This window comes from Elephantulus edwardii, unplaced genomic scaffold (assembly GCF_000299155.1).
Source record: "Elephantulus edwardii isolate Elephantulus edwardi_28Jun2011 unplaced genomic scaffold, EleEdw1.0 scaffold00086, whole genome shotgun sequence".
NCBI classification, from domain to species: Eukaryota; Metazoa; Chordata; class Mammalia; order Macroscelidea; family Macroscelididae; genus Elephantulus; species Elephantulus edwardii.
In genome coordinates this window covers 1,868,918-1,881,835 of record NW_006399836.1, presented here as the reverse complement: position 1 = coordinate 1,881,835, position 12,918 = coordinate 1,868,918, and the positions used below count along the sequence as shown (strand labels likewise).

Genomic DNA, 12,918 nt, shown 5'->3' with positions numbered 1-12,918 from the left:
CCTTTTGCGACTGAGATACTTCACTCAGCATAATGTCCTCCAGGGTCACCCATTTTTAATAATACTGCATGAGTTCCTTGTTTTTCAATGCAGCGTAGTGTTCCATTGTGTGAATACATCACAGCTTCTCTATCCATTCGTTTGTTGATGGGCACTTAGGTTGTTTCCAACTCCTTGCTGTTGTGAACAAAGCTGCAATAAACATGGGTGTACATGGCTTTTTAACGTTTTCAGTAGGGACACTGTGCACCCAAGTGAAATGAGTGAAGTCTTGGCCACACCATTCTTTCTCCATTTATCTTGATGTTGCTCCTCAGCACATCCGGGAAGATCTTTGTTTCCTTCTAGGTGTAGTGTCTGATCTTTATCCCTGGCATTTCAGGTCCTCTTCAGTTTCAGTAGTGTGGCCTTCATAGCTGCCTTGCTCTGTAAGCACCAAGGCTGTTAATGACGGCGGCATAGAATCCCTTGGTGTTTCGAGTGGGTAAGCCCTTGACCACTAAGCTAGAAGTTGGTGGTTCTAATCCACCTAGAGGCTGCTGGGAAGAGCGATCTCACGGCCAGCTTCCGAAAGGCCACAGCCCTGAGCCCTCATGGGCATTTCTGTCTGCACTCATGGGGTCACTGTTGGTCGGAATCAAGTCAGCAGCCACTGGCTTGGGTTTTGCTGGGCTTTATTGTGGGAAAACTGGTTGGGACAGTGCGATATTCTGGGAAGATTTAGATGTCAACACTTCCCCCACCCCACATTTCAGTTGTTGTTGTTGTGTGCCATCAATCAGAACCATCTCATAACTGACCGTCTGGTGGGTTTTCCGAGGCTGTAATTCGTTGAAGAGGAGATTGCTCATCTTTCTCTCCTGGAACAACTAGTGCCTTCGAACCGCCTGCCTTGGGACTGGCAGCACCCAACCACTGAGCCACTGAAGTTCCCCAGATGGTCTCAAAGACCCTGGAGTCCAGCTTTGCCAGCGCCTGTGCTTGGGGCTGGGTGCCGACTGGGGGCAGGAGGGTACAGGGAGATTCTTGGTCCACACCCTTCCCCCAGCCTGGAAGATGTTTCTGGAAGCACCAGGGTCCCCAGGGCAGACCGTGCGTCCCCCTCCCATTCACGGCCCCTGTTTGTCTCATGCACAGTTCTCCTGTGTCTTCCCTGAGATGGTGGAGAAGCTGGTCCTGATCGACTCTCTGCCCCTCGTCCTGGACTGCCACGTAAGAGGGACCTCACTACAGAGGGTGGTGAAGGGGTGTCAGGGGACCCCCACAGAGGACAGCTGGATGGTCAGGGAAAAGGGCACAAGGGGGGTTGTTGCTCTTGGAAATCCTGGGATGGAAGGGGCATTGTGCCTGCTGGGTGGGGAAACAGACTTCCCAGAACTGCGCTGAAAAGGACAGAGATGGACATTCCCAGGTCCGTGCTGGGGAGCCTGGATGGGAGGAGGCACAGTGAGCCCCCCAGGACACATACATGCTTAGTTAGGAACCTTGTGCACTCAGACCAGAGCCTGAGAGAGGGACAGTGGAGAAAGGCTGACCCTGCATGCACACACACACACACACACACACACACATTTCCCGCTGTGTCACCACCACCAACACAGCTCCTGGATCTGAGATCAAGGCTCTGTGTAGCTGCCACGTGGCTTGGGGCAAGTCCCTGCCCACCGGTAAAGGGAAGGCATCGAGTGAGATGACTAGGACGTCCCCAGGCCACTCACATTCTGTCATTCTGTCCCTAAGGGGACCAAGCCAACATCAGTTTCTGTTTCCTCGGCTGTAATGACCCCAAACTCCACAAGGACAGACCCATACTTTCGGTCACCATTTCCCCAGCCCCCTGACACAGGAAGGAGCCCTGGTGGTGCAGTGGGCTAAGTGGTGGGCTGCTAACTAGGTCAGTGGGTCAGAACCCCCTAGCTGCCCTGGAGTGGACCTGGGGGGAGGGATTGTAAAACAACGAAAGAATTTTTCCTTTACTTTTCAAAGAGAAGGTGTACTGGGGCGGGGAGAGGTGGACAGGGAGAAAAGTGCAACAATGAATGAATGGAAATCTAAAGTCTCTGTAAATTTTCATTAAAATGAATAATAAAAAAAAATACCTAAAAAAGATTACTGAGCCCGTTTGGAGCCCTGGTGAAGGGTAAGGCATTGCACTGCTGGGTATGTGATTCAAATCTACCAGCTGCTCCGTGGGAGAAGGGTGTGCAGCCTTTTGTGGGATTAACTGCCTCTGAAAACCCACAGGAGGGTCACCTGTGGGTGGGTTCCGACTCACTGGTACACAAGGACAGCAGACCCCTCTGGAAGACTGCCATCCTTTCTCCTTCAGAGCTGCTGCTGTGTTCAAACTCCCAACCTCTTGGTTTGCAGTGTGATCCATTACGCAGTATGCCACCAGGGTTCCTGCAGGGACGACAGGCCGTGGGGGCCCTGGAGGGCTGTCTGCCTAGTCCATCAGGCTCACTGTGCCCCAGAATGCAATGTCCAGTAGGAGATCTGTCCCCGCCCTCACTTTGGGGTCCAGTGGTACCGGACAGATGGCCGCTCAGTGACATTTCACCCTCTGGGTGCACGGGGGTGAGGGGGGTGCGCTCTCTGGGTAGGGAGCGTTCGCCTCCACTGTTTCCTCCCACTGGCTGACACACCCTGGGGCTGGAAGTGGGAGCACTGGGGCGCTGGCTGGGCAGGAGCCCCCTCCTAGCTTGCGGCTGTGAACCCCTAGGAAAAGGAGAACATGCTGAACTACAAGCGGAAAGTCATCGAGCACGTGCTGCGGCTGGAGGTCTCGGGGAAGCCCCCGAAGGTGCTCAGTCCTGAGGAGATGCTGCAGGGGTGGGTACCGAGCACGGGGGAGAGGAGGGAGAGGTACAGGGGTGTCATGGGGAGGGGAGATGGAAGGTGCAGGGCTACTGTGGGGGGGTGCTGTGGGGTGGGGAGGTGGAAGGTGCAGAGGTGCTGTGGGTGAGGGGAGGGAGAGATACAGGGGTGTCCTGGAGGAGGGGAGGTGGAAGGTGCTGGGGGTACTCTGAGGGGGGTGCTGTGGGTGAGGGGAGGGAAAGGTACAGGGGTGTTGTGGGGGTGGGGAGGTGGAAGGAGTATGGGTGCTTTGAGGGAGGGAGGTGCTGTGGGAGTGGGGAGGTGGAAGGTGCAGGGGTGTCATGGGAGGGGAGGTGGAAGGTGCAGGGGTATCATGGGGGAGGGGAGATGGAAGGTGCAGGGGTGTTGTGGGGAGGGGAGGTGGGAGTTGACCGCCAGATGCCTCTCACCTCTCGCTCTCACTGTCCAGAGCTGCGTCCTTCGCCTTCACGTCCGCTGACCCTTTGCCACGAACTCATCTGCCCCTGCTGCTGTATCCTTCCGCATCCACACCTTGTCCCTCTGGACTCCAGCCCGGGGCCCCTTCCACGAACCCCAGCACCTCTCTCCCTGTGCTCCTCACTCCTCCTTCAGGCCTTGACCTATCACATCTTCCAAGAAGTCTGCCCTGATTGCCCTGGTGAGCTGCCCATGTCCTGGGCTCCCACCTGTAGCACCTGCCTGTAGGTAACCACGTGGTCCACCTTTACCCTCCCACACTGCTGTTGGGACTGTGTTGTCCAGACATATATCCCTCTGGCACTTATTTCAGGGTGTGGCCACAGTGTGCCCATGGGTGGTGGGGGCTCCGTAAATATTTGTGTCAAAAGGATTTACTAAGAAACCCTCATGGCGCAGTGGTTAAGCACTCGACCTTAAAGTCAACAGTTCAGGCTCACCAGCGGCTCTGAGGAAGGGTGGGAGGTCAGTTTTTGTAATGATTATGGCCGTGACAGTTCAACCCTGTCCAACAGGGTCGCTGAGTTGGAATCAACTCAATGCTAAAGGGGTTTAACAGGAAGGGAATTACAGCACGTACACACACACACACACACACACACACACACACACACACACACACACCTTGCACAACACTGCCCAGAGTCCAGCCCCTACAGCTCTGTACCCTTCTCCCGCCTGAAGTCCTCTGTTTCTCCGGAGCCTGCTTGTCCTTTGTCGCATGCACACCTGTGCCCCACGGAGCACCCCTCTGCCCCGCCCTCCCGTCCTCACCTGGCCTCCCGCTGTCCCCACAGGCTCCTGAGGAACAACACCCACATGAGCGAGGAGTGTGGGAGACTCCTCCTGCAGAGAGGAAGCACCCCAGTGGGCACAGGTGGGGACGTGCTGCCCGCCGTCACTGCTGAGCTGATGGCCATTGTGGTTTGTGGAATTTTTTGAAAAATAGTTTCTCATTTGGGTGAAAGTTGACAGGGCAAATTGATTTCCCATTTGATAATTCACGCGGGTTCTCCCTGCTGACGATCCCCACGGTGTAACAGCACCCTTCCCACTTCACCCTTGTCTCCCCAGTCCATTCTTATTCCTTCAAGTGTCCTGAACCTTGTCTCTGGGCAAAGGCTACCTCTTGATCTTGTAACTGTTGTTAGGGTGTGTTCCTTCCTGGTGTTTTTTTATCATTGTGTGGTTGTGTTGTGTACCTTCGAGCTGGAATCATCAGAGGCTGTAAATCATACAGCAGGAGATTGCCCATCTTTCTCTGTGAGCAGCTAACGGATTTGAGACCTGTCTCTTGTTTGGCTGATATTTTTTTTAGTCGTAAGTGAGGAAGAGAGTAATTTCAGCTACAGACTTAAAGGGGGACTGTTATTGCTGTTGTTATGTGCTGTTGAGTCACTTGTGACTCATAGCGACCCTATGTACAACAGCCCTAAACCTTGCTCTGTCCTGTGCCAATCGCATTGCCTCTGACACACCCATCCCGATTACCCCAGTCACTGAATCAATTCACCTCATAGAGGGCTTTCCCCTCCTGCGCCTTCCCTCCACCCTCCCAAGCATGATGTCCCTCTCCAAGGACCAGTCTCTCCTTACAACATGTTCAAAGTATGTCAGACAAAGCTTCAGAATTCTTGCCTCCTATGAGCAGCCTGGTTTAACTCTCTTCAGGACGAACCTGTTTGTTTTCTTAACAGTCCATGGTATATTCAATACTCTTCTCCAACACCACAGCTCAAAGGCATCAATTCTCCTTCTATCCTCCCTAGTCACTGTCCAACTCTCTGATGCATAACAAGTGATTGCAAAGACCATGGCCTGTATCAGATGTACCTTAGTCTGCAGAGTGACACCATTGCTCTTCAGTACTTTGGAGAGGTCCCTAGCAGCAGACTTTCCCATCGCAATACGTCTTTAATTTCCTGGCTACTGGTGCTGAGAGTGTTGACCATGGAGCCAAGCAAACTAAAGCTGTGTACAATCTCAATCTCTTCACCATCCATCCTGATGCTGCCAATTGGTCCAGTGGTGAGAATCTTTGTCTTCTTGATATTGCGCCTCAATCCATATTGAAGGCTACAGTCTTTGACCCTCTGCAACAAGTGCTTCAGGTCCTCCTCAGTTTCAGCAAGCAGGGCTGTGTCATCTGCATAACGCAGATTGTTGATAGATCTTCCACCAATCCTGACATCACACTTCTTCTCATAGAGCCCAGCCTCTCAGATAATCTGCTCTGCATACAGGTTGAAAAGATATGGAGATAGGTCACAACCCTGGGGTACACCTTTACCAATTTTGAACCATGTAGTGTTTCCTTGCTCAGTTCTGATGACTGCCTCTGGGTCCAAGTATAGGTTTCACATTAGCACGATCAAGTGTTCTGGGATTCCCATTCTTCTCAGAGTCAGCCATGGTTGAAAGGGTGACGACCTGCCAGAAATTCACATTGGGTTTAGAAGAGACACCAGGGACATCGCTGCTGATGTCAGATGGATCCTGGCCCAACGCAGAGAATGCCAGAAGAATGTCTGTTTGTGTTTTATTGACTATGCAAGGACATTTGACTTTTTTGGATCATAATGAACTATGGCTACCATTAAGAAGAATGGGAATTCCAGAACTCTTAATTATGCTCATATGAAATCTATACCTTCGATAAAAAGCTACACTGCATGGCTTAAAATCAAGACATGTGTGCAGCAAGTCTGTATCTTTTCTCCATACTTAACTCAATCTGTATGCTGAGCAAATCATTTGTGAAGTTGGACTCTATAAAGAAAAATATGGCCTCAAGATTGGGGGAAGACTCATCAACAATCTGCATTATGCAGATGAGACAGCCTTGCCTGCTGAAAGCAAGGAGGACCTGAGATGCTTGCTGCAGAAGATCAAGGACTACAGCCTTCAAAATGCATTACATTTCGGAGAGCTCTGGTGGCCTAGTGGCAAGAAGCTGCACTGCAATCCCAGAGGCGCATGGTTCAAAGGAAGGAGGGACAATTTCCTCCTGTACCACTGTACCAGTCAGACCCAATTTGATGGTACACACACACACACACACACAAATAATAATAAAAATTTAAAAATGCATTACATTTCAACATCAAGAGCAAAAAAAAATATCCTCACTACTGGACTAATAAAAAACATCATGATAAATGGAGAAAAGATCGAAATTGTCAATTATTTCATCTTACTTAGATCCACAAACAACATTTTTGGGAGCAGCAGTAAGGAGAACTAGAGATATAATACTGGGAAAGTCTGTAGTTAGTGGCCTCTCCAAATTATTGAGGAGTAATGATGTCACTTTGAGGACTAAGGTGTATCTGATTCATGTGATGGTCACTTACTATGTCATTTACTGAGAGCTAGATGGTGACTAAGGATGACAGAAGAAGATTTGATGCCTTTGAGCTGTGATGTTGGAGAAGAGCAATAAATCCCACAGACAGCCAAAAGAAGAAGCAGATGTTTTGGAGAAGGTGCAGCCAGAATGCTCCTTGGAGGCAAAGATGACAAAGCTTTCTGTCATATACTTTGGGCATGTTATCAGGAGAGGCTAGTCCTTGGGGAGGGACATCATGCCTGGAAAGGTGGGGGGATGGTGGAGGAGAGGAAGACCTTCAAGCAGGTGGATTGACACAGAGACTGCAGCTGTGGACTTGAATGTGTCAGAGATTGTGAGGTTGGCACAGGATAAGTCAGGCTTCAGAACTATTGTTCAGAGGATTGCTATGAGTTGTACTTGACTTGACAGCACATAACAACAACAACAACAACAACAACAACAGGGAGTTCTGATGGCCTAGTGGTTAGAAACTGCACTGCAGCTCCCAAAGGCACACAGTTCAAACCCACCAGAGGTGCCAAGGGAAGAGGCCGGCCCATCTCCTTCTGTTCAGGTTACTGCCTCTGAAAACCCACTGGAGGATTAACTAGGGGGCAGTTCCAGCTCAGTAGGGCATAATAACAACAAGAGCTGTTTAGAAAGTGAAATCAAAGAGGTGCGCACATTCTGAGAGACTTGCTTGGACAGGGCCCAGAGAAGGGTGACCCGGACCCGTGTGGCAGAGTGGAGAATGCACGCACTCTGTTAATTAAGCGTGAAGACATGGGTTCGAGTCCTGAGTGGGGGACTAGTTGAGTCATCTTGAACGAGTTCTTCCCTGTGAGAACGCTCCTGGTTGGATGAGCTGAGGGTTGGTTCCAGTTCTAGCGACAGACAAAGATGTGAGAGCTCCAGCTCGTTTACCCTGTAGGCTCAGAGGGTCCAGCAAGCTGAGGAATAGGATTTCAATTTATAGAGTATCAGCCAAAGCGGGGCGGAGATTGAGACCCAAGTGCCTGCAGGGCTGGGTAAGGTGCGGCGCTCACCTGCTGGTGGGAAGGGAGCCTTGGGGAAAGTTGGTGCTGGGATCTGTCAAGTTGTCTGTGACTCCCAGCGATGTTTGAACAGCAGATCTCAAACTTTCTCCTGCGCCCTCTTCCTGATCAAGCCCACTGTGGAAGTCACTATGTCAAGCCCTCTCTCTGAGGGTCTCCCTCTCTTTCACTGACTGTAACCTTTCCCAGCATGATGTCTCTCTCCAAGGTTCTTAGTAAGTGAGACAAGTGTCACCATCCTTGCCACGAAGGAGTACCCTGGTTGCACTTCCTTCAAGATATACTCATTCTTTGGCCATCCATGGGACATTCAATGCTCTTCTCCAGCGACACAATTCCAGGGCACCAATTCTTCTGCCGTCCTTATTCATTGTCCAACTTTCAGATGCCTAGAAAGCGACTGAAAATACCATGACTTGGATCAGACACACCTTAGTCTTTAAACTGGTATCCTCACTCTTTAGCACTTTCTACTGGTCCTGACAGCAGACCTCCCCAAATGCAACACACCTTTTGATTTCTTGACTTCTGCTTTCTTGGGTGTTGATTGTGGATCCAAGTAAAAAGAAATCATTGTCAACTTGAGTGTTCATCTGTCATGATGTTGCCTATTGGTCCAGTGGGGAAGTGTTTGTTTTCTTGATGTTGAGATGTATGTACCCCATGTCTTTGAGCTGCAGTAACTACGTCAAGTCTTTTTCCGTTTCTGTAACCTAGATCGTGTCATCTGCATAAGGCGCGTGGTTGGTGAGCTCGCGCCTGGACCAGGTAGCTCACTCCCCACTTCAGCCCCTGCATCAAGCTGCCTTTTTAAACCTGTTCACCTCTCATACCTCGGCATTCCTTCCCATTGTTTTGACTTCTTTTTGTTGCAATGCCAGTTTCATTGTTTCTTCTGACGTCCATTTTGGTGGGAGTTTTTTGCGTGTTTCCTGTCTTTTTAATGACCTTTTTTTTTGCTTTCTTCCTGGATGATGTCTTGGATGTCATTCCACAGTTCTTCAGGTCTTCAGTCATTAGTGTTCGATACATCAAAGCTGTAGTTTAGATGGTTTTTAAATTCAGCTGGGATACACTCAGTCACATTTTGATTCTCATGAACTTGGTTTCATTTTCTTCAGCTCCACTTTGAACTTGCTCATGAGAAACTGATGATCTGTTCCAGTCGACACCTGACCTGCTTTTGACTGCTGATTTTGAGCTTCTCCAATGTCTCTTTCCACAGAGGTAGTCCGTCGGATTCCTCTGTAGTCCACGGAGTGGTCCATGTGTATAGTCACTGTTTACATCTGTTGTCTCGCCTGACAGTTTGTGGGGTCTTGCATGTTGCTGTGATGCTGAAGCTTCTCCACTAATATTTCAAATACCAGCAGGGTCACCCAGAGTGGACAGGTTCCAGTGAAGCTTCCAAATTAAGACAGACAAAGAAGCAGGACTGGCCATCCACTTCTGCAATAACCGGCCTTTGAAAACAGTGGGCAATGGAAGAACACTGTTAGATACAGTGCCGGAACAGGACCCCTCAGGTTGGAAGGCACGAAAAATACGACTGGGAAGAGCTTCCTACTCAAAGTAGAGTCTACCGAAATGACGCACACCTCTCTGGGCTTTAAGCCACGTAGTGCTCCCTTGCTCTGTTCACACAACAACCTCTTGGTCTACGTATAGTTTTTGCATGAGCACAATTAAGTAATTGAGGATTTCTGCTAACTTTTGCAGTTCGAAATGTATTGAGCATACAGTCAAGATGCATTAATAATAATTGGTGACTGGAATACAAAAATCAGAACCCCCAGCAGGTTTTCAGAGTCAACGGACCCGGAGCTGACCCCCAGCAGTCTTTCAGAGTCAGTGATCATATGAGAGAAGATTGTCCACCCTTCTCCATTAAGCAGCTCATGGCCTCAGACCGTGCGCCTTTGAGATTGCAGGGCCATTTCTTGCCACTAGGCCAGGAGAGCTCCCTAGAAAAGAGCTAGTTCTTGGAAAATATGGTTTTGGTGACAGGAAGGAGGCTGGAGATTACAGGATGGAATATTGTGCAATGAATTCGCAAATACTTTTTTAGAAAAACATAACTGGTGACTTACGCTGATGGAGGTGGTGGTGGGGAGTGCACTGACTGGGAGGGAGGCTTGGGGGAGTGGTGGGGAGTGCACTGACTTTGAAGAGGCATTTGGGACTGGTAGGGAGTGCGCTGACTGGGAGGGAGGGAATGGTGGGGAGTGCGTTAGCCACTTGGCAGGCGGAGCATGAGTCTTACACACTCAGTGTTTCCACTTCCTGCAGAGAAGTTCTGTAAGTGACGATCACTAAACTAGACGCTGACAGCACGTGCTGGGTGAGGATTGAACAAGATGCAGCCGCAGCTGCTCTGTGACCTGGTGTGCGGTTGTTGTGGTCGCTGCCTCTGTGCCTCGCCTGGCCCCTCCCTGAAATCCACCACAGGGATAGACCTGAGACACGCAGGCCCAGGCTTCTCCTGCTGCACAGATGGCCCTTCCAGAGCGCCCAGAAGTGGACTAATCTAGAGCAAAGCCGATTAGGCCTGGCTCACCAGAACTGGGGGGTGCAGAGGCTGAACCAGTCCCTGTGGGGGAGAGTGGGAAGGGGTGGCTGGACACAGGAGTGGACAGGTGGCTGTCGCTGTGGGCAAGCCCAGGCCCTCTGCCACACTCATGGCCCTTTGTGGCCCTGGGGGTAAGACAGATCCCTTAGCTGTGTGCATCCTGCAGTGGTGACACAACCAGGGCCTGCGTTCCTTGAGGGAAGATCAAGGCGGGCACAGGCTTCTCCCCTTCCCTTCCTTCATTATTCATTGGTTCATTCATTCATTTGTTCCCGGAGCCCGCCTTGTTCCAGGCACTGCTCTGGACACATGGTGTTGGCTGGCCATGAGCTCCTGCACCCGGTGAACTGCCATTATTGAGGGACGCTGCTGCGGACAGTCACCCTGAGGGCACGAGTGAGGGAGCCCTGCCCAGGAGCCCCACAGACAAGGATGAGGAAGGTGGAAGGAGCTTGCCAAGGCCAGGACAGAAGGAGCGACTGAGTGGGGAACGCTGGGCCCCCGTAACAGCTGGGGCCGAGACCCTGCCGTGGTGGCCACTTCCGGAGTGTAGAAGGCAGGCCAGGAAAGATGATCTGCCCAGGGATCTTCGGAGGCAGCAAATCACATGGGAGGAGATGTCCATCTTTCTTCCACGCAGTGGCGGGTGGATTCGAACCATTTGCCTTTGTGTTGCCAGTGCTACGCCTTCCCATTAGGCCCCCAGTGCTCCCTTTATTTACTGTAACTGCTTTGAGGAGGCGCCCAAGTGGTGTCAGGTAGAGCTTGTCAGACTGCTAAGCGAGAGGTGACCTGGTGGAGCACAGACCCCAGGGGCCTCCCTGACCTTTTGCTGCTCCAAGTGCTGATCCCAGCATTGGGGCTTCGCAGGCTCCAGAACGTCCCCTGGTCACCCTGCCTGTCCCCTGCTATCATGGTTGAGGGTTTGCCCTTTTGATGGGGAGAAATTGTATCACAATGTGATTTTAGTTGTATTTCTCTCTTCCTGGTGTCTCAGTTCTCCAGAGCTACTAAGACAGGGATGCATGACTTTAATAGTTTATTTTTTTAGTTTAGGAAGCTGCAAGTCCAAACCAGGGTGCCAGCTCTCGAAGTTTGCTGGTAAGGACCGTCAAGTGCAGTGCAATTCCTGGTGACCCTGAGAACTGAGCCATCCTCACCTCTGGCACCCTCACCCACGGTTACCGCCCGTTTCACTGCATCTGGTTGAGGGTCTTCCTCTCTCTCTCACCGACCCTCCCTCCCCCACCTTTCCAAACACAATTTCCTCTCCAAGGAATAGCCTTCCTAGGGAACAGTTAGAAGGCCAAGTTCAGGGTGTCACTTCAGTCCGTTCCAGAGGCAGGTCAGGTGTTTCTGGGAGCCCGCCGTGTGGCCTGGCCTTCCCAACACTGGCCGAGGAACTTCCTGGGTCCAAAGTGACACATTCTACCAGAGGCCAGTTGTTTGTTGGTGGAAATGAGGTTTCCGCTCTCAGACTCACTTCCCTCCCCTTTTATCTCTAACTAGCTGGTTCACCGCCTTCGGGTCAGAACCGACTCGGAGCTGACCCTCCACTGAGTTTCCAGAGCACACAAGAGGAAACTGCTCATCTCTTCACCCAAGAGCCTCAGGGGGGACTCAATCCATCAGAAAGACACTGCCTTTGGGTCCGCAGGGCAGTTCTGTAGGGACTGCCCCATCTCTACTGATACAGAGGGGTTCAGGCACACCCCAGGGGCAGTCCCCTACCCCCCATCAGGCTGGGAGCCCAGGAGCAGACTGTTCCACTCCTGAGCCCTTAGCACCTATTTGGTTTCTCAGACCCTGGCTTCCCTGCATGGCTCCCAAGTCATGTCATTACACAATGTACTTGAGGTGGAGACACAGTCCAAGCCATGACAACAGGCAAGGACTCGGACCTCTTTTCTCTATTTTCCTACTAGAAGCTGTTCTCTCTCTCTCCCAAGTCATTTCCTTTTCTCAGCTTTCGGGACGTCTTTATACGTTGGAGAGACTGACACACCATTTGTCTTTTGACCCTGCAGAGGCTGTTTGTGAGATAAACTTCTATTGTCAAAATGTGATCGGTTTAAACTGATACCTTTGCACTTTAAAAAAAAAATCCTTTGCAACAGATCTACCCAGCGAAATAGGTAATTTGATTTGTTAACTGCTGCTATCAAGGGTGTTGATTGTGGATCCAAGTTTTAAAAAGAAAATTGACATTTTCAATCTTTTTTTCCCATTCACCATGATGCTTCCTATGGGTCCAATTGTGAGGATTATATTTTCTTTATGTTGAAGTTAATCCAAACTGAAAGTTGTAGGCTTTTATCATCTATACTTTGAGCCCATCTCCAGCAAGCAAGATTGTACCATTTACATAATGAAGGTTGTTGAGGAGTCTTCTTCCAGTGCTGATGTCACATTCTTCTTCAGTGCCATGGATTTTTTGTTAGCACACATAATGAATAGATATGGTGGAAAAACCCAAACAAACCCTGGTGGACCTTTTTAAATTTTAAACCGTGTGATATCTCCTGTTATGCTGAAACAGTTGCTTCTTGCTTCATTCACATGATCATGAAGGATTCTGAACTCTCATTCTTAATGTCATGATGATTTAATATGATCCACACAAATTCCTTTTCATAGTCAATAAAATA

At 50.3% G+C, this 12,918-nt stretch overlaps 1 protein-coding gene across 1 annotated transcript in view; it reads left to right on the top strand.

The window, feature by feature from the left end:
• SERHL2 (serine hydrolase-like 2) overlaps positions 1 to 12,918 on the top strand; it is a 107,580-nt gene that overhangs the window by 84,407 nt on the left and 10,255 nt on the right. Inside the window, exons 9-11 of the mRNA XM_006890173.1 lie at positions 1,138 to 1,212; positions 2,723 to 2,832; positions 4,113 to 4,192. Of these exons, the coding sequence (XP_006890235.1) occupies positions 1,138 to 1,212; positions 2,723 to 2,832; positions 4,113 to 4,192 (265 nt within the window). The remainder of the gene's footprint in view (positions 1 to 1,137; positions 1,213 to 2,722; positions 2,833 to 4,112; positions 4,193 to 12,918) is intronic.